The following is a 22,808-nucleotide window of genomic DNA, read 5'->3' as shown; positions in this document are numbered from 1 at the left end:
TCACACGTGACAAGACGCCGTTCGACGTCTCTCGGCTTCAGTTCGTACGGCACCCAAGATCCTTCCTTTTGTATCATTCCTAATGCTGTCAGACGTTTCGAAACTGTTGTTCGATCAACTCCTAATGATTTTGCAACATCGGATTGCGTCTGACATGGATCTTCAGCAAGTAATGTTTCCAATTCTTCGTCTTGAAACTTTTTTGGTGCAGCACTGCGTTCTCTATCTTGAACATCAAAATCACCATTTTTAAATCGGTTAAACCAATCTCTGCATGTTCTTTCCGACAGAGCATGATCACCATAGGTTTCTACAAGATTTCTGTGTGCTTCAGCTGCAGATTTCTTCTGAATAAAATAGTGCAGTAAAATTCCCCGCAAAAACGGTTTATTTGGCACAAAATTTGACATATTTTACGCTACAAAAAGAAAATGTTCTTTATAGGTTAATGGAAAGACACGCACTGATTTTAAACATAGGTTATAGAACTTCAATATAGATGCGTCATTATCTTGAATTATACACAGAAAATTTTTATATCGCCATCTGATGGTGAAACGGCGAGAACTTATTCACACTCCCAATAAAATTGGGCGAACACTTTTCTTTTACTCGAACAATCAATAAATAGTTAAATAGTACAAAATTAATTTGACACGGACATTCTTTTCCAACCTCTTTTCTCATGATTTGTTAATATTAATTTTACGACTACTTGATTGATTGTTCGAGTAAAAGAAAAGTGTTCGTCCAATTTTACAAGTTTACTGAATCGATCACAAATGTCATTTTATGGACATATCTTTTTATTTGAAAGTATAAGGCAAAAAATTTTGGCATGCGTTTACTCGCTTCTGACGTTATTAAACAAGGACAGTCGCAGCGACTACTCCGGAGCCTTAAGGATATTTTTTGGAATGGTTGGAATGAAAGGAGAAAACGTTAAATAAATTACAGGAGAGACACGACTCTGCAGTGGTCTCGTATATTTACAGATTACTCGTAGTCCATAGTCAATAGTAATCATTATATAATATGTATATATCAACAAAATAATATTTTAGTCATCCTTACGTCACTAACAAAAAACTAGAGATTAAACAGTCGCAGGATTTCGATTCTAAGAATCGGCTTCTGCTTGGCCGCGCGGAACGCCGCGACTTTGCCATCGCGCGATCACTCTACCTAACAATAAATAAACAAACAAGTACAAATCTATACATTTTGCGCGAGTATCGCGCTAGTGAGGATAATGATGATTAATATTGTAAGCCACGGTCGACAGATGAACGAGAGACGTCACGTTGGTTTTCGACAGTTCATGACAACTCGTTCGTTTTCTGAGTGAGTCCAGAAACTCCGAATCGGAAATCGTTTTGCTTTAATCTTGAAACTTTAATTCTAGCGAAGCTAACGAGCCGCTGACACTATCGGCTTTCTCTTACGTCTTCCTTCTCAAGGTTTCGCTTTTAAATAGATGCTCGAGGAAAATTAATATGTTCTAATTATATTCTATTGTAATTTTATATTTGACAAGTGACACGAGAGAATAGAATGCGCGAGAGATTTAAGGAAATTTCCTACGTTATTTCGACGCGAGGTCGAGGGGTCGATTGTATAATTTCGCCGATTTTTCTCATCTCTCGTATTTTCGTCTCGTGTGAATAGGTAAGCACGATTGGTTATACCTAGAATGAAAATATAATATCCCTATGACATGTTTGGTATTATTTAACACGAAATTGCCTGTCGTGCAATTTCACGTAAGATATATTGCATTTTCATCACGGTGAAAGTTGCCCAATCAAAGTACTCACTTTTGTAATTCTTGTTTTGAGATACACAGTTGACCCCGGCACTCGTGATGCCGTCAACATGACCTTTGTGCTCTTTTCCGAGACATGTTTATGGATTAAATAACGTCTGTTAGATTCATGTACGGAGAAAAATCTCGATGTCATACCGGAGTTGAAACACACAATCATATTTTTGCCATATTTTCCCTTACAAGTCCTTCATTTATGCAGCTTTTGATTCTCCAAATTCTGATGAAATGTTTAATTCCGATAAAATATAATAACGAACAAATTATAATAGAAAAAATTTTGCATTCACCCATTAATCTTTAACCCTCGTATAATAAGATTGGAAGAACGAGCGTGGTATAGCATAGATAATGCACTGGTCTACTATGCTTGCATTATCTAGTTTTATCTTTTTCTTCCTGACATGAAGTCACAGCTTTATATCTGTGTCTTCTTAAGTTCCGAAAGTGTGCACTAGTTCAGCGACGAAGAACCGAGTCATGTTTTAATATTTCCGCGCACGTTCTTGTAAAACTATATTTTATGTATGTTATTTATTTTCAAAAATTTCCTAACTTGCTGTGAAAACAAAAAGTGCTTAGTCGAAAAAGTAAGTTGAAGAAAATACAAAATGTTCTTACGGGTCATATCCGACCCAATGAACCTTGTTATCTGAGGGTGAAGCCTCAATCAACGGTAGGTGAGTAATCGCTCATATAATACATGATACGTTGTAACATACAATGCAGAGCCAAAATTTCTCTCGACTCAGGTATAAATCGATTAAAATGAAATTTCACTACAAACAAACAAATTCCACGGCTAACTTGGACCTCGGACTTTCACTCGAATTGGAACGAGGTGAAGAAGTAGCCTACGAGGCATTAGAGGCAATTTTTCTCACCAATGCCGGTCTTTCTTTTTCGTTCCCGGTCACGACAGTCCTCTGTATCGCCTTACCGATGACGAAACCGGGACAGGACAGTCGTTGTCTTTGCTTTCCGTTGCAGTAGTGTGTCCACGCGGGTTCGTCGTCATCGTCGTGACGGAAGCGTGTTACACGCGTATCACGACTACATGTACGTCAAAGTCGTGTTTTGCAACGAGGTCATCGCGCGCGCCACGCTAATAACCGCGTGCGTTTCCGTCGAAATTGGAACGGTGCTTCTTTCGCCGCGTCTTTCGACGATCGTCTGCGTTATCTGCGACCGTGGGCGACCGGCGTAATCGGACACCAAATGCATCGTCCGTCTTGCATACCTGTGTTTAATAGCATACCCGGCAGGCAGTTGTGTTTCACGATTAATTTATTCCGGTTAATTCGCATTGGTTAATACGTTTCTTTTTTTTCTGTCCTTTTTCTTTCCTTTTTCCGTGTCTCAGCGGGAGCTACGGTACGGGTCAGAGATTGAGGCCGGTATAAAGTAGAAATGTGAAAAAGTGCGGCCAGTCGGAGCCGAAACGTGGTTATAAAAAATCTCGAGCGTTCCCGGATGATACTTTGTGGCTCTGACAGATCCTTCTCTTTGAACATCGATTATAGAAGAATCTTACGTTTCTCCGATATCATTGTCGGTGAGTTGAATTTTCCTCGATGCTGCAGGAAAGGAAGCTTTCGCCAAACGTCGCGTTTTATCCACTTGCGAGTACAAAGGTCATCGTCCTCCGGCGTGTCCAAGAATGAATTCTGAAATTATACCGGTATCAATTCCCGATATACAAATAAAGAAAGGCTCGACTAATCACACGATTAACGTTGATCAACGACCGACGCTCAGCGGCTCCTCGATTAATTAACGTGTCGGTGGCGATTTCACGTCGCTCTCTGGCTCAAAGCTCCAACCACGATGTAGACGGAGAAGAAAGAGAGAGAGAGAGAGAGAGAGAGTTCACTCAATCATCTCGGTTAGTCGCTAATCGACGCCGTGTCGACGAGCACGCGAATTACTGAGTCATCGAGGAATCTTTTTGGAGCGGCTGAGCGTCGGATTTCGCTCCGATAAAACTCGAATCGGTATCGTCATCTCTCTCGTGTGTAATACGCGTGCTAACGTCGTGCGCATCGTCCTCTCGCGCGCATATGTGCACCATACAAAAAAACGCCTTTTCTCTACCTAAACGGACTATCTACACGTTTTTATCGTGGTTCTCTTCCTCACCCTTCGTCTCCCGTTCACTTTTTGTTAACTATCGAATAGCACCCATTCTTGTCACGCGAAGCTGCACAGAGAAAAAGATCCTGTTGGCACAGCAAATTGTTACACTGCTAATCCATGTGTGTTATTTTTACATGTATAAATGTATTAAAAATGACACATTTGATTGAAGTTCATTTTACTTGTTTCTTGCCGTTTCGGGTTACGTCATTTAAAACGTTCAATCATGCTAAATTATATTGTGTCGTCCAATCGTGTTGAATGACGTGATTTAAAACGGCAAGAAATGTGTAAGAAAAACCTCAGCTAAAATAGCATACTTGGATTTGCAGTGTAGTTACTTATAGAGACGGTAAAAAAGATTTGTTCGGACAGCAAAAAGATTTGTTGAGAGTACTAATTGTTATTTGCTGGATATATAGACAGAATAATTTGGTTGTGCTGGCTAAATTTTATTGCTGTCACAACAACGGCTTTCCTCCAACAGCAAAATTATCTTCCCCGTGTAACAAATCTTCTTCACTGTAAATCCAAATGTGTCATTTTTACACGTATAAACGTCTAAATATGATACATTTGACTGAAGCTATTTTTATATATTTTTTGCCGATTTAACTTGCGTCACTTGAAACGTTTAATCGTGTTGAATTAACACGTTAAATTACGGCGTGTTAAGTTACGCCCAACTGTGTTAAGTGACGTGATTTAAAACGGCAAGACATGCGTGAGAAATGTGTAAGAAAGGCTTCAGCTCAAGGATTTACAGTGTTGTTGTCCCCGTAGTAACTAACAAAATTTACTGTGCCAGCAAAGTGATTTTTTTCTTCGCCCATGCGCTCTTCCGTTTTTTTTTTCTTCTTTCGTTCCGCTATCTTATCCTCCCTCCTCCTCCGCGCGTTTCAATCCTTTGCCTTCCCGTATGTACATTTTGATATAACACAGAGAGAAATATACACAGCGCTCTCCAAGCGAAGAGTAAACGACGAGATTTTGTTTACGTACGTTTATGCATGTACGTTTGTTCGGCGGTTTGTTAAAAACCATTTTGACAATTTCCGCGAAAGGCGGGGCGCACTCGTCGTAGGATCGCAAAGGATTCGTGCGCTAGTCCTGTTTCGCTACGGCCGCCGAGTTTGCACCGTAACACGCGCAGCGACTCCTCAAAGTCCCGCGTCGTTTCCTGCCGCCGACGAATTTTATTTCGCAAAGCGACCGGCGGGATTAGATAAGGCCCGCACGCGTTTACGCAATAATGCCGGTCGGCGGTCATTCGCGGTGAAACGTCAGAGCGTGACTATATTCGAAATGGCGTCTCTCGGATACGTTATTATGTCTCTGAGGTTTTCCGGTGCTTTCGGACGGAAATAGTCGGCGCGCGAAATGATAAGCGAAACGGATAGTCGCGATCGGCCGCTTTAGCGGCGATATTTCAGCTGAAAAAAAAGCCGGATTAAAAATAACCATGGCCTAATTAGCGTTCATTATCGCTTGAGCGTGATACGAAAAAAGCGATACGAAATGGGAGAAAACACTTTTGTGCAAACAACATGCGAGTACATAGAAAGTCCTAAAGGAGTTATCGCATCGCGGAATAATTTCGGCCGGCCGTATTTGCGCGACTCTGTATAATTGCCTCATAGAATCGTAAATTTCGTCGCGCTATCGCGCATAATGTTACAACGACGTTCGATGTTCGGTCGAATGTCCGAGCAAATGTCGACCGGAAAACAACGGACCCCCTTATTCTATAATTCGTGATGAAAATTTCGTTACCGTTAACGCACATCGTTGCCCAGCTATTTTGCGATACATTTTGTCCGCTCAAAGATTTGTAACATATGTGTTATACTTGCAACGCATACGTTATGTGTGTGTGTGTGTGTGTGTGTGTTATAGAATAAGGACGTGGGACTTTTTCACAAACGCGTCGTCGCGAAGAAATTTTTGAACGCAATTTCGAGATCAATCGACGGGTTCCCGTCGGAGAAGACATTTGCCGAGATGTTTTCGCGAGAGAGTTCGCTCGCGCGCGCCGCGAATAATCGTTGGAGAAATCAAGGTATCGGCCCGCGTTAGTCTTTGTTCGGCGGTCCGCGCGCATGCCCCCGTAACCTGAATTCGTTGTTGAACTATTTATATATTTGGCATACTTATTATATCTGGCGAAGTCGTGCACTGAAAAAAAAGAGTCTAATAAGTCTAACAGCAACTAAATGACGTGGTTGCTGTAACCAGATCATCTAGTTGAATCTATTTCACTAAATGTTCGGTAATCGTTACCAAACTCTTTTTTCAGCGTACTGTCTCGGCAGTACGCATTTTTTTCCAGTTTTCACACCATAAAATCGGACATTAGCGTTTATTTATTCAGACAGATACCGGTTAACGGCGTCCGGGCGCTATCTTACTACTACATTGAGGAAAAAAGTAGTTGAATCAACGAAATTTTGCTTAGATTAGCACAATTTTTACAAACGCAACGTTTAGTCCGTTGGACAAATTATATAATTTTTATAATGAGTTATTAGTTGATTCAACGATTGCGATTTGTACAGCAACTGTATCGACGCAACATATTGTTGCGCCAATAACTTGTTCAGCGGACATAACAATTTTTTGAACGAAGGTGACCTTGCAACCATACATAGAGAAAAAGAAGGCGCCTGGTGACCTTTCAGATATATAAATCGTTAATCGCGCGAATGCCGGTGGATGATCGCATACCGTCCGGTGCAAACTCGGTTCGTGTGTCACAGGATATAAATATTTGATCGTGACGCGCGCTAATTTCTACCTCGCTCGGATCAGGAGACTAGTTACGATCGCCGTGACGACGCCGCGTACGAGAATCGATATATATATATATATATATGTATATATATATATGTGTGTGTACATATACATATATATATTACACGAGCGTGTATCACATATGAGTAATCAATAATTCCTCAATAAACTGTACAAACTATAACGTAACTAACAACACAACGAACCAAAGAAATCACGTGCCGTCTTACGATATGACGAAACAGTTAAACGCAAATTCAGATGCGACGTTGCACTTCCAGTGGCCACGGTTATCACCGTGCAAAAAACTCCGTTGAGTCGCATCGAATTCTAAAACGTATACACCGCACAGAGAGAAACGCGGGTTTGCCTTTCCCTTCGCTCGTTTATTCGCTCGCCCATTCGCTCGCTCGCACCTGAATAATTCGTAACAAACGACCCGGGGAAAATGATTATATATATGAATTTTATCTCTATATGCCTATATATAATCATATATAATATTATGCGTTATATATATATATATTATATATGTCCCATAATCTAAAAAAATTGCAAGTAAATATTTATATTTACGGCTGCTCACGATGCAAACGCTTAATTGAATTAAACTGTTTTTTTTTTCGTTTTCCATTCAATAATATTTTTATTTTGTGTGGACATATATAATCATGGATTTAACCATAGAGACCAAATTCATATATAAAAAAATTACATATATATATATAATTATATATAATTTTATACAATTATGTGTAAACTTCTTTCCCGGGGAGTTGGCAGACGCGATCCTTGATTTATTATCGAAAACAGATAACGCGTACGAAACGCGCACGTGACGCCTGTACACTGAAGCCTCATCACGGCGTTCGCGTGTTATTGCACTTAACGTCGAGGGTTCTACGATGGGTAGGACGATCAAAGAGAGAAAGCTTCGCGGAATTAACATTGCAGAAGCGGGCAGTGCCGTAGTTTTACAAAACGTCTCGCGGCACTGCACAGATACGCGCTCTTCTTTCCGACGTCTAATCGCGTCTGTCGCGACGGATAAATCATGTATCGAAGTCCCGATCTGCGTGCGCACGTACGTACGTATTACGCGCACGAAGTTGCACAACTCTTCGCAATTACTTGCCGTATTTCTTTCTTTCCTTCTTTCTCTCGGGTTCTCTTATTTCGCGTGTAAATTTTTCCCGACAGCGATCGCTGACCGGCTCTACGACGTCTCTAGATACGAGGATACGGTACAAGAAGAGGTTTAACAGAAAAATATATCTTCGGGCTCGCGTTGAGAGGAGTTCACGGGGGACAGAGAGTTCCCCTTCCGTCACAATACATCGCTAATCTACTCTACTTAATCGGTCACCGGTATTAAATCATCCGCGTACGATTTTTATCACATGGTTCTCGCGTACTCTTACGTAATTCACGAACGTCCGTCAAGTCTGTCGAGGTACGCCTCTTCCTTTCTGCCAACGCGACGTTCGCTTCGACACGCCGTTAGTCTTGCTCGTATTAATATATATTTCGTCTCTCGGCTACTTTCCTCGAATAATTATGGATATATTAAGAAAGAATGAAGTGTGTACATATAACTTCTCTACTTTCGTTGTTACCTCACGTTACAACTTCCCCCTTTCTTTTCACGAGACAATTTCGAGCGCGAATAACGGCGGGTCGAAGGAGAGAACGAGTCCGAACGAGAGATGGAGTCGAGCGTCGAGTTCGGCTGCACCATCTGCGAGGAAGGATGCACTCCTGCGAGGGTCATTCCGCGACGGTCTTCACCGGCGTTCCTTCGCCCGCGCTTCTCGCCGTACGGCCTCGACTGGCCGAAACCGTGCAAGAAGTGGCGTCGCGGCGTTCCTCGTCCGACGCGGCTCCTTTCTCCGTGCGCCAGGATCGCTGGACTCGTGGTCGGGGTCAAGGTCACAGTGGTCAGGAGGCGAGAGTGGTCCTGTGCCAGGAGACGTGCTGCCGCTGCTGCTGATGCTGCTGTTGCTGCGGCAGCGGGTGATGCTGCTGCGACTGCTGTTGCTGCTGCCTCTTCTGGCTGTAAACGAAAAAAGACAGGATGGTGTCTTAACTTTCGTCGACAATCGGCGTCGCGAGTATCCCGATATTTGCCTGACTGGAAATTGTCATTAGGTATACCTGATATTACGCAAGGTCCTAACTAGGTGAGCGCAGGGTGATCCTTACTAAGGAAAACTTAAGTTCCGATATACAATAGGTGCTTTAAACTTTAAGAAATTGACCAATCACAGTCGAATGTGAAGAGAATAAATAACTGTGATCGGTCAATTTTTTAAGGCTTAAAGCTTCAAATATTTATTGTAGACCAGGACTAATCATGTACTGATAAAAATTGAATGAGGAAGATCTTTGTGAGGTTATAATAGTTAAGTAGTTAAGTACACACACACATATATATATTAAGACATCAGTATTCTAATATATTATTTTATAATTTATATAATATTATTATTTATATAATATTATTATTTATATAATATAATATTTATATAATATTTTATATTATTTTATAAAGTTTTATTAATCAGGNTACTATATAGTAGGTTTGACTAATAAAAACTTTATTTTTCTAATTTTTTTAATAAAAAATATTTGTCATTCTTCTAATTTTAAATTATAAAAAAGTTTTATAGTAATAATCAATTCACATATATTTTATAAAATGTAAGTAAACTGTCATTCATCAATATATATTTTTTTAAAACTTATTGCATGCATGTAGAATGTCTAAAAATGATCGATACATCCATGGTATATATATAGGGAATATCTAAAAATTGTCGATATATCCATGATATATATAGATAAAACGGATTAAACTGAATAAAAAAGTCATATATCATTTTGATCCAATTGATTTTCACATTTCAGCAAAAAAATTACAAACTCTATATGCATATAATCGAAAAACAAATATATTAGAATTGAACAATTTTCGACTTTGATAATACAAGTGATTTATTTGCTTCTATTTATATATATTACTTATATTATTGAAGTAAAAAATCGTCTCAGCCTAACAATATTTGTTCTTCGATTTACGTTTTGTTGATATTTTTCGACAACCAGTTAAAATTAACCCAATCTGAACCATGGTATAAATTTCTAGTCTGGTTACATTGAGTTTCGTGAAATTGCAGCAGGGCCATTCCCTCCTCTTCTTATTTCCTTCCTATAATTATTAAAACTCGGAGAAACCAATTTTTTCCAAAATTTTCCGCGAATTTCTTCGGTTTCTTCTCCAAGGATAGAAAAATTCCTTTAGGAAAATTCACGTGTGTTCGGCTAAAACCTGCATTTATTTTTTTTTGTAAAGAAGATGAAAAACCGAAAAAATCCGCGACAAATTTGAAAAAAAACAATTTTCCGAGCCTTCACCATGTTCCGTTCCCTCCCGACGCGTTTTTCTATTTTCTCAGGGAGAAAGAAGTTATGCCACAAGTAGCACGTGTCTTTTCACGTGTTTTCCTATGAAGTCAATTGCGCGTTGCAAAAACACGAGAATGGGGAACCATGCGTCACACTTCGGCGCAGGATAACGCGCACATAGCGTTATGCGCGAACGTTTTTTCCTCGAATGAACATATTCCGCGGATGATGTCCGCGACGTCATCGCGCTATGATCTATCCTCGGCGGATGCTCATAAAGTGAAAACGCGACACGCGCGTGTCGTGAAAATAAAGGGAATAAATAACGCGCGTGTCTCGCAGGCAGGAGCACGATTTATCGTCGCGCAATGCGAAAGCGTCACGGCGACCATGTAAGTGAGATTACGCAGCTGAACCGAATAATTACGATGGAATGCAAATTCACGCGGTCCAGTGGTCGGTCGGCTGGCAATTATCCGTCTGTGCAATTCACAGACGGATCTGTGTATTTTCGACGAGGCGAACGGACCAATGTGTCGTCGACAACGTTGGTCACAAACGACTTTCGTTAAAAATAACATTGTGCTCTGCTCGCATCCGATATCCCGAATTGTTACCTGTCGCGTTAAAAATAATATCTTCAAAATATTGTTTCAACATTCAAATGCGGGAAATGTTTTCCCCGCAGCGATACAGACGAAATTGCTTCGCATTTGCAAATATTTTTTTCAATTTTACCTTCGGTTACAGTACATGCATTATACCAATTCTAACTGTAGCATAGAGAGTTTGTTTGAACTCTATTACGACAAACTTACAGGACAGATTCTATGTTGAAAAATAAGTAAAAAAGGCTTTAGTAAACATATCCGCAAAAGCTTGGTTTTTGAAATGTAGCCTTCAGAAGATGATAACGCTGAGAGAAAACGTATCGCGATAAGCGGGTCATTCGATAATTACGTCATGCTAAATTTTTATATTTTTATTCCTCCCTCCCCTTCACAATTTCGTCATAAAATATTTGTCTCCTTTCAATATTACATGACATATGGAATTACCCTCTCCCCCCTCTGACACAGAATAAAAAAAATAGCCGTCTTGTATAACCGTCTTGGTAATAATTATTAGATTGCGCGCTATTATATTTTTTTTTCTAAAATACGAGTCATTTTTTGGTATATAATATCAAACTTAGAAATTTTTTAATTCGAAATTTAAAAATGTTCACCAAATATAATCAAATATGTCATGAATGCAAACAATGTGGTTAACCACGTACATCCATATTTATAAGTTATGCTATCTAGTTATGCTATCTAGTATGACGTTCCAAGGCCTTTACTTCTCTTCTTCCCGCCATCATAGATGGCATGCAAGCTATAGATACTACCTTTTCCTCCTTGTAGTGTGATAAATAGTCTTAAGAATGTTAATACAACATTTTTTTTACCTATTTTTAAAGATAATATCTATCAATTTTTATATTTCCGAATATTAACCGAAGAATCGTTCGTTATGACACATTGTGAATAATGAAGCAATATTCGAACTAGTGATGCCAGCTTTGAAACACAGCTCCATTCTAAAACAGGTGGAAGAGATACGCACACAAAAGAGGAGTCACGCACATGTGCGCTCAGCTTGTCGATTATTTCCGGATAGTAAAAGAGGACAGATATATGATCTTCTCTCTTTCTCTTATTCTCTCTGTATAATTATCAATGATTACCGCTCTCGTTTATTATATAAATCTAGACTACACTTCGATTTAAAGAAACTTCACCTCAAACAATATTTACATGACATTTTGATTCATTGTATTTGTGACTGTTTCAAGTTAAGTTTCTTCAAACAGTTGTTTGAAGTATAGAATGAACACGAGCGGTAATCGTTGATAATTATACAGCGAAAGAGAGGACAGAAAATGATACATCTGTCTTCTTTTATTATCCGAAGATAGCCGACGAGTTGAGCGCCATGTACGTGGCTCCTCTTTTGTGTGCGTATTCTCTCCACTTGTCGTAGAAACTGCGTCTCAAAACTGACATTTCGAACGTACACGCTCATTTTTACTCCACAGATATCAATTGTGCATTGTTAAGAGAAATAGACATTTTTAGCAATTTTTATAACAGTATGTATGTATCTATTTACTTATTTGTAAGACACAATATTTAACGAATAAAATATATTTTTTAAAACTGAGATTGCGGCAGTTGTATCTCCCAAACTAAGCGTTTAAGGACATATATTTACACTGAGAAAGGAAAATATAGTTATTTTCGGGGACAACGATATCCTTTACTTAATTTTAACCACAAAAATAATATAGTAGCAATATGTGTGTAAGGTTATTATCATTGACACTATAGTAACACTTACTAGATAAACAGTTTTCTTGAACATTTTGTGATAAAAAACAATATATTGTTGCCCTTGAAAATAACTATATTTTTTCTTTCGGTGTGTTAGAACTTTTCATTTTTTAATGTAAAATCTATCTTGTGAGTTTGTCGGCGGATTTCAGACACACGTTGTATATCGAAGAGTTCTCATCTGTCCACACCGCTTAATTTAGCCCAACCGCGCGAAATATACAATTCCCGTGCAGTCCGCAACGTCGTCTGTCTCTGTCTGTCTGATAATACGTCGTAAAAGTCGTCTGTAAATTTCCGGCTTGTCACTGTTATCGCGAGACTGCTAATTACGGCGACGCGTCGAATTGCTCAAATACAATTTTTAAGAAATAGCTTTGAAAGAACACAAGCGCCTCTCGCGGGCGCTTGTCGGGCCTATTAAGTTACCAATCTTAACAGCCGCGACGCAATACGCGCGGACAACGGTTGGCGCGCCGTTATCGCGACTCTTGTACGCGCACGTACGCGCGTCTAACGATCAATTAGGACGTGCCGTTAATTAAGAGCACTTTTCCTACATCGTAACGTAACGGTAAGCAGGCGGTAATCGAGACAATTACTCGCACGCGACTCTTGAAATCGGTCCCGCGCGCCGCGACCTCTCTCGCCGCTGCCATGTGCTGCCATTCTCACGGTGTGAATGAGAAGTGCGCGAAAGAAATATACAAAGAGTGGCTCGGAAAAAGAAACAAACGCGGCGAACCAACTTCGCGAACGCTGTCGCTTCTCGCGCGTGTCGAGAAACGAAGGTATCATGTGCGCACGCGCGAGAGAGAGTCTTTCGCTTCCGAATCGCGGGTTTCTTCGTGACGACGAGAGGCACGATAATTATGGCCTTTCCGAAGGCAAGCACGAGATTTCGCAGTAATCATCGGATTCGCGAGAGACGATAGCCCCGCCTTGTCATTTTCAAGTACCGCTTCGCTCGTTCTAAGTAACGTCGCGTCGAGCGAACGCTGCTTTTCCCAGTCGAAGTTTTAGTCCTACTTTAAGCCTAATTTAATTTTACATCAGGTCCAATCAAAGTGTCCAAAGTTCTTTTATTAGGCTTCTTTGATGCTGTAAATGGAGAAGTTATTGCCGTTTTCTCCATTTGAAAATTTATATATTATGTATCATATTTTTCTTTTATATTTTCTCTCTCCTAATATGGAAGTACAAGTTTAAGCTTTGGAGGATTAAATTCTCTTTTTCACTTATTGTGCTTCCTTTGATGCTACAGATATTTATTTTCGCTTCCCCCACTTGAAGGCTTAATGTAAAATTTAAAATTTCGACTTGGATGTTGCGGTCGTCCTCCGAGTCGAAATTTTATTCCTATTTTAAGTCTAATTTAGTTCCTATATTAAATCTTCAAGGATGTTCCATTGTGTTTCTTTAATGCTACAAATGGGGAAGTTATTGCTGTTTTCTCCACTCGAAGACTCAATATAGAACTTAAACTCTAGAGGGCTAAATTCCTTCGAAATTTTCTGTAGCATTACTGTTCCTTTGAAGCTACAAATAAGAACTTATTTCCGTGTATTCTCCCACTTGAAAATTTCATGCAGAATTGACAATTTCGAGTGACCTTGCTCTCGTATTTTCGAACGGGCTTGGAAGTGTTTACGCTGACGGGTCGCGGGGCATGCGCATGCGCGGAAGGGACAACGGTATTAGTTATCGCGATCATACGGCGGTCGTTCACAGTCCGGCTGAATTAAACGACACACACGCGGTACTCAACGGCGTTGTAGACAATTGAAAGTTGTTTCGTCGCACTGCTGAAGAGAGGAACGCACGAGCGTGTGCGCGCTCCCCGAGAGCGAAACTTTTTCGCGTCCGACTCGCGTAGTCGCGGGCGGCTTCTCCTTATAACGAGAGAACGCCGGAGACGACGAGAGTTCTCCGTGAAGCGATAATCTGTCCGCTCGATTGCTCGCTCGCTTCGCCACGATTTGAAATATAGATGGCCGAGTTTCCGAGGCGCCGTGAACGCGTGTCCCGTCGCGACTCTCTGGAAACCGGCGTACGGTTAGCATGAAATATGAATATTACCCGATCGAAGGCGCTCCAGAACTTCGAGTTTACGGACGAAGCACGGCAAGGACACCCCCTGATCTAAATGTGCGAGGGATAGGGGTGAATGAGTTCGGTATCGACGCGGCTGCACGACACGGCCGAGTCGTACTTGAAAACGACGACGACGAGCGAGCGAGCGAGACAAGGACGTCGCGTTAATGAAATTCGCATACAAAGAAGTCGATTCGAGCGTGGATTTCCCAGCGTCGAGTAGAGTAGACGGTGTCACGAAGCGAGCTTGAAGCGTGGTCTACAACAAGCAGTAGAAGTATGTTCGTAAGAAGTAAGAATAACAAATTGACCAATCATACTCGAATATAAGAAGAATAATCGACTATGATTGGCTAATTTCTTACTCTTACTTCTTATGAACATACTTTTACTGCCTAATCGTAGACCACGTTTAATGTTTTCGCGACGTGCTTCCCCTCCCCCCCCCCTACCATCTCCCCTCCCGCGGCCGCATTTGCGACGAAAGAGACGCATCACGGTCGGCTATTTTGATTATAGTCTGCTTTTTCATCCTTTTAAATTACGGTTCTCCGCACGGCGTATCGATCGCGCCGCATTCTGCTCCCTCTGGCGCGAGTGTACGCGCGGACGTACTTTTCGATAATATATTTAAATCGTACGCGTATATCGCGCAAATACGCAGCAGGTAGGTCGAATATGCAAATGCACATGGAAGAACGATGCCGATTAACCTTTTCGCGTTTTCGGAGTGACCTGATTTGCCCGGTTTATAGGCATCGGCGGCGACAATTAATAAGCACCGGCACTCGTGAAATATTAAGCCGGCCGATGGCGAACTATAATTTTACCTTTTAATGAGGCGCCTCCACTCGTCTTTCCCCGTTAACAGGGAGCGCCGTGATTGTGTCTCTTGGAAAATTCAAATAAATATTCAAAGATGATGATACCTCCCCCTATAACGCGCGTGTGCGCGCCCACGCAGAAGGATGATTACAAGCCGTAAGTCGCGGTATTAGCTAGATTAGCTGGAAATAATACGAGGGGGATCGTGTTAGTGGCCGAAAACTATCTTTTTCGGTTTCGGCTGAGATCAAAAACGAACATTCGGTTCTCTTTCAATTTCGGCCGAGAACCAAGATCGAAACGAAAGATTCAGCGGAAGTCTTACAAAAGCTGAGAGGAAATATGAAAAATGAATTTTACGATAGAAATATACGTTTATAATGTATGTGCGTGTGTGTGATACTTTGTTAAATTTTATTAAATATAACTATGAGCCGTTTATCAATCTTAGAAAATGAATCTCCGAATTATTAATAATTATTAATGATATATTGGTTTTTGTAACATATCCCTCAGTTCTTTCAGGAATCTGATGTTCTGAATTATTATTGAAACACGTTTATTTTTATTTTTGTATCTTATTCACAAAATAGTTTCTGCAAGCGTAAATCTTCCTGTATTCATTGTACCAAAAGGAAATTCTTCCCGTGAGCTCGAATAAATAAATAAATAAATAAAAAGATTTTTCGATTGCTTCAATAATGGATATAAAGAAACAAAAAACAATAGTTACAAAATAACAGTCTTTATAAACATAAAAATATACGCTCTTTGGAAACTTATTGTTATTTAAGTTTCCACATTTATGGTTACATTTGTACTTTTAGTCGGATCGAAAAGTATTAATAATTATAATTAAGCGATATTTTTCAGAAACTTATGATTAGATACATTTGTATGAATTAAAACACGCCTTACAATGAAGGAGGAGTTTCCATGGTTCGCAATCGCCGCACCGGCTCTGACCGATGTGTTGTGACTTGATCAATTTCGGTTTTACGTCGAAATTCTTCTTCAATTTCGGCCGAAGCCGAAATTAAACCGAAACACTCATTTTTGGCCGGAAATAGTCGTAAACCGAAAAATATTTTGCTTTAGGGACAGCAAAAAATGTATTTGTACAGCAAAAAGATTTGTTAAGAGTATTAATTGCTATCTGCTGGATATATAAACAGCAAAATAATTTGGTTATGCCAACTAAATTTGATCGCTATCGCAACAACGTTTTGCCACGACAGCAAAATTGTCTTTCCGATGTGGCAAATCTTTCTGCTGTTTCCACAATAACTAACAATTTGCTATGCCAGCAAGATTATTTTTTCCCGTGCAATATTCACAGTCGGATCTTATATCTAAAACTGTCTCAAGTTTTTATCTTCAAATGCTGTATGTACGGCTCATTTAATTGGCCACGAAACATCTGAAGATGAACTTGAATATAAAATCTAAAATATAAAAATGAAGAAGGCGGTCCTGTATATAAAATCCGACTATGAATTTGCTCTAAATCGCGAATTCGCGCGATTCGAGATCGCGAGCTTCAAGATCACTCTCTTCCTTCCTCTTTTTCGAATTTTTCCAACGATACTTCGAGTGTTTTATGCAGCGCGATTTTACGTCCGTAATAGCCCCGGCGAAGCGACGCGAGAGTGCGAGCGAGGTTGTTTAATAACTTCCCGCCGATTTGCGTACTACGTGAAGTTTGTGCGGCCGCTCGTTCGGTCTAAGAGAAGTTCCGAACTTTATTTGGGAAAGTTTTCGCTCGCCACGGGAGAGGTATGCGCGCGTATATCGCGCCTGAAAATTTGATGAGGGCTATAACGGTGAGTTGTTCCTGATTGGCGAAATGCCGGCCGAAACTTTCGCGCGGTTTACTCCCGAGAACGCGTTATCGACTCGCGATCGCGGATTTCCGCTGGGGAAAATCCTTTCTCTCTCTCTTTCTCTCTCTTTCTCTCTCTTGTTTATTTGACGCCAACAGTCGCGCGGCGTTTCTATTTCGAGCAGACTGTTCAAGGTCCAAGCCATACTCGCCAGTGATTAATTTGCAAATCGTGCACATTATAAATGTTGTCTGATCAGTTGCTACATAGATAAACGCAAATTCTGAAGTATTTTCATCTGTTTGTCGTTAGATCGAGGTTAGATGCTTATTGAGGTCATTCGTTGATAAGTACTTTTTCTCGTGTCGCTGATCGTCTTTCCAGCCAAGCCACCGTTCAACCGTGCGGGACAAAATGTGGGTCGCTTTAAAAAGAACGCGAGCATTGTTCGCGAAATTACTTCACCGCGTGGATATATCGCAAGTTTTTAATATAATCGAGCAATCTGGGCACGCTCAGTAAATGTTTAAGCACGCGTGTTGCGAGTGAAGTAAATTTCCACACGGAGAGAAATCATTTTGTTATTACAACGAAATTACGTTGTTACTGCATGTTCGTTGCGACAACGATAAAATTTAGTCGGCATGACCGAAGTTAGCGAATTATTCGTAATTAGAGCGAAAACAATTTTGTTGCCAGGATAGAAAAATGTTGCCGAATGAATTTGTTTTTAATTTGACACGTTAATTTCCCATTAGGATAGAATAGTGCTTTCCTATATTTACGAGTTTGCTTTTGTAAGTAAAACAATTTGTAAGTTCAGTGAAATACATCCAGCGGCGAATAGCACATGGAAAAGAAAGTCGGGTTGTATTAACCAAAAAGGAAACAACCGGATGCGTTTTGGTTGAAGAAAACAATATTTCTCGTTCTGATGACCCAAATGGTTGTTTTTATAACTAAAAATTCGGTTTCCTTTAACTGAAACGCATTTAGTTGTTCCTTTTCTGGTCAATGTAATTAAATGTTTTTTCTGTGCAATTATTATTCTTACACTGAGAGAAAAATATAGTTATTTTTTAATACAACAATATCTTTTTGTTATTTTAATCACAAAAATAGTAGTAGTAACATGCACGTCAAGTTATTATCACTGATACTATAGTAATACTTACTAGAAAAATAGTTTTCTTGACCATTTTTGTGGTTAAAACGGAAAAAAAGGATATTGTTGACCCCGAAAATAACTATATTTTTCTTTCAGCGTAACAAATCGTTCTACTGTTTACATACACGGAAAATAAGAACTAGCTTCTACAGCTGAAAATTAGCTTCCATAGATAAACATTAACTGTCCATATAATACAATTGAAATTTAGTTAATTTAGCTGATTTTTGTTCCTTTACGGAAAACAAATCTGGTTGCATCAACCAGAAAGGGAACAAACAGATGTGTTTTGATTGAAGAAAACAGAATTTCTGGCCATAAGAACATCTTAGTCATAAGAAACCGAAATTCTGTTTTTTTTTCAGCAAATGGCTGTTTCTTGTCTGGTTAATGCAATCAGACTTTTCTTTCCGTGCAGTTCTTTGTTCCCACAGCTAAAAACTAGATCTGACAACTAAATTTCAATTGCATCATATAGATAGCCAATTCTTTTTGTTTCGTATAGCAACTGACAGATATCGCCGCGACAGTGTAAAATTCGGTGTGTCTGCAAATTGTTTTTCTCCGTGAAAATGTCTCCCTTCAGGGTCCGTTATCTAAGAATTGTGACAGAGCTTTCTCAAAATTGATGTTTCACCATTTCATCTAACCGCAGCGAACACGACAAAAAGTTTTACGCGAACGGAGGGAAAACCTTGCACACGAGGCGTCGTTCATCTTTTTCTTCTATTTCGCGTACTCGAGAGAGGACGCTCGCTAGTCTTCGTTCTATGGATCCTAGTACCGGCAGCGAGAGTACTGGTACTCAGCTCGTAACGACTCTTTGCAACGACGAGGATCGATCGAGGTGCTCTCGGTCCGCACGTGCGCAGATTATATGCCTCTCTCTCTCTCTCCCCCCCTCCATCCCTCCACCCACTTCCCGTTTCTCCCCTTGCCTCATTGCCTTTTCCCAACCTGTCTATTCTTTCTATCTCTCTCTCTCTCTTTCCCTCTCCGTCTTTCTCCGCGCTCTGTCCTTCTTATTCTCTACACATTACCACGATCACGTCACTTCTCGTCGACATGAGTCGAACCTAGGCATCCTTTCACAGGGCTGCCTACGCGCTTACACACACACGTGCGCACACGCATGCGTACGCGCACACATTCGCCAATGTATGTGTGCGTGTCGATGCACACATCGATCCACCGGCGAGGGTGGGCGAAGCTTCACGGTAGTGCCGAGTGGCCCGCGCGAATCTTAATACAAAAGGAGGGTGCGTACGCGAGACGTAAGAAACGCCACGTGGCGTCGGCCTGCTGTCACGTGCATGCCGGCCGCTCTTGTTTGTAAATCGCTTTTCGCCACGGCGTCTCTCTGCAACGTCAGACGTCAATCACTCGCAGAGGTCAATCGATTTTACGACTAATTCCATTTTAAATTAATTATCCACGCTCATCAGGTGGCACATCGAGATTTACGATTTCGCGTAGTCGCGTCACGGGACATCGAAACGCGGAAGTTTCGAACATCGGCTCGAAATCGGAATTATGGAAAGTTCGTCGGTCACGTTGTTCTGTGCGGCGGAAAGAAAAATCGCGCGAAATTAACCTGCGCGCACGTAGCCGCGAAGGTTCTGCCATCGCCGAGGATTTACACTCTTCTGGGTAAACGCTCCTCGTCCTCCTCGTGAGCTCGCAACGTTTTTTCACGAAGGGACGACGCGAGAACGAGAGCCCCCTTCGGCTCTACAGTGGTACATTTTTTTCTAACAAAACGATTGCCGCCGACGATCAGACCGCTGTCTTGAAATGTTCTTCCTCGCTTTGCGAGGATCCCTTTCTCCCTCTTCTCCTCCTCTCTCCCTTTTCCTCCCTCTTTCTCTCTTTTTCTTTCTTTCTCTCTCTCTCTCTCTCTCTCTCTCTCTCTATATCTATCTATCTCCGCGTTCGTTTCATTTCTTTTACTTTTATCGATCGCCGTTTCTGCGACATCGCACGACGGTTGACGCCAGCGAGTTCGAAGTGAAAAAACGGTGAGTGATAAGCCACGTATGTACGAGTCCGTCTCTCGAACTCGCTTCGCGCTCGAGTCGAGCTCGTGTCTGTGTGCTACGTATGTGTGAATGTGTACTAAATCGAACGGGCACACGTTTACGGCGAACGAATCTTTACCTGGCGTTTCGATCGTGAATCTTATGGGGTGGCGACGGCGACAAGGTGTTAATCGTTGGTCGAAAGATAGCCACGTGGCGCTTAGTACACACGTGTCACCTCAAACAGCACACGACATCCCATGGACATTCCGGTGGATATCCCGTGGATGTCCTTAGGACATCGGACCGTTCTCAGGACATCCTCAGGATGTCCCTAGGAGATTTGTGCTATCTGGAACGTCGTCACCGCGATCCTCGCTCGAGCACGCGAATTCTTCTCGAATTTCCGTCGACACAGTTACCGGTTAGAAATCTACGAGCTCCGAAATAGACTGGAAAGATGGTATGTTTTCGTGCACAATTTCGTAACAATTAGCGAGTATGGCGGAGCGTTAATTGAAGCGCGCGTCGCGGTACGTCGACCGAGATCTAAAGAGCATCCAGGTGGGCCGAAATAGCCTCATCTCACACCTACGGCCATACCCCACGCGGTTATATATAGACATCGATCCGCCGCGAAAGATTCCGCGGCGGACGCTCTATGGCGAAACTGAAATCTCTAAAAAAAGAACCACGCGCGCACGCGAATGTCGCACGCGATCGCCGCAAGTGCGCTCGATGCGGCTGTCCGATTTTACCCCTCGGTCACCGTATAAGCGAGCGCATAGCGGATCTAGGATAGTATCAGAATAGATCTATCGGCGTCAATTTATCTACCGTGACCGGGCCGATGATGACGATCGTCGCGTCGGTCATGATGCCGAATTTGTGAAACGACGAGCGAAAACGTACAGTCCCTGGCCATATTATTAGACGCACCTTAATTTTTTACATTTCATTGACTTCCGAGGACCAGCTTTATAATACGGCTCATCTATCGATCGAAATATGGTTAAGGAATCATTATTCTAAAAAAGGTATTTTTTATGATTTCACTTGGCGATTACAGTGACTTTGCACAAATATGAACCCGCGCTAATTGTATTGTTGATAATAATGCGAACAGATGTGTTTTGAATGTGTGTGTGTGTGTGTGTGTGTGTGTGTGTGTGTGTGTGTGTGTGTCAATTGAAATTTAGTTTTATTTTTATTTATGTGGGACTTGAAACTTCAAATTCCTTGCTTACTGACAGAAAAATACATTTTTGTGTAAAAAATATTAATGCAACAATATTAATACAACAGTATTTAATAATTAATTAAATATTGTTTACAACAATTGTGGGTAAAACAAGCGATTTGACATCTCAGAAGGTTGCAGAGGTGAAAGCGCTGATTGACACCGAAAATTATTCTAGTCGAGTGAACATAAAATTAGTAGCTTTTCTCTTCCTACTAACCTATATTCTATGAAAAAATCAAAGTGCGTCTAATAATATGGTCAGCGACTATATAGAAGAGATAAACGAGATTTTGTATCGGGGACGAGTTGCGACAATGTTATTTTTTTCCTAACAGTTAGTAATATATTTTTGATTGAAACACAATTGATGTGTCTCTATGGTCGGATCTTATATTTAAGACCGTCTTAAGTTTTTATTTTAGATCGAACATTGAAGTTAGAACATGTTTGTATATTGAAGTTCAAACATCAAACATTGAAGTTCAAACATCAAACATTGAAATCAAACATTGAAGTTAGAACATATTTGTATATTGTAAAGCTTAAGAATTGTATATTAGAATGCGTTGAATAAGATTCTTGTAAAATTCAACTGCGAAAAGAAATATCACAAATAATAGTATGGAAATAATCACTTTCGATGGTCAAAAATGGTTTTTATCTTATGTTGATTTAAAATTATGATTTAAAATTATAATCTTTATAATTTGGTAAACTAAATTTTCACGTCATATAGATCGGTATTCATAATCGGATCTTATATTTAAGACTGTCTTAAGATGCTGTTATCCTCAGATGTTGTATGGCTCATTTCATTGGTTACGAAACATTTAAAGATGAACTTTAAGATGGTCTTAAATATAAGATCCGATTATGAATACCGGCCGATGTATGTACATGACATATATATTACATGTCCTACATGAAAACTTGGTTTACCAAGTTGTAAAGATTATAATTTTAAATCAAGGTAAGTAAAACTATTTTTGACTATCGAAAATGATTATTTCCTTTTTATAATATTTGTAATATTTCTTTTAATAGTTGCATTTTATAAGAATCTTATTCAACACATTCTAATATATAGTTCTTAAGCTTTACAGTAC

General features: G+C 40.5%; 1 protein-coding gene across 3 annotated transcripts in view; it reads right to left on the bottom strand.

Moving 5' to 3' along the window:
* Window positions 1-947: 947 nt before the first annotated feature.
* Window positions 948-22,808, bottom strand: part of LOC106751399 — a 41,377-nt gene continuing 19,516 nt past the window's right edge. For 2 of the 3 annotated variants that reach the window (XM_014632281.1, XM_014632282.1), the window contains one exon: window positions 948-8,804. In XM_014632281.1, coding sequence (XP_014487767.1) covers window positions 8,690-8,804 — 115 coding nt within the window. In that variant the 3' untranslated portion in view covers window positions 948-8,689. The remainder of the gene's footprint in view (window positions 8,805-22,808) is intronic. The other variant, XR_001375051.1, reaches the window with a different exon arrangement.

This window comes from Dinoponera quadriceps, unplaced genomic scaffold (assembly GCF_001313825.1).
Source record: "Dinoponera quadriceps isolate SergipeBrazil2010 unplaced genomic scaffold, ASM131382v1 scaffold8983, whole genome shotgun sequence".
NCBI classification, from domain to species: domain Eukaryota; kingdom Metazoa; phylum Arthropoda; class Insecta; order Hymenoptera; family Formicidae; genus Dinoponera; species Dinoponera quadriceps.
Note: the sequence above shows the minus strand (reverse complement) of the source record. Positions and strands in the feature narration are given on the sequence as shown.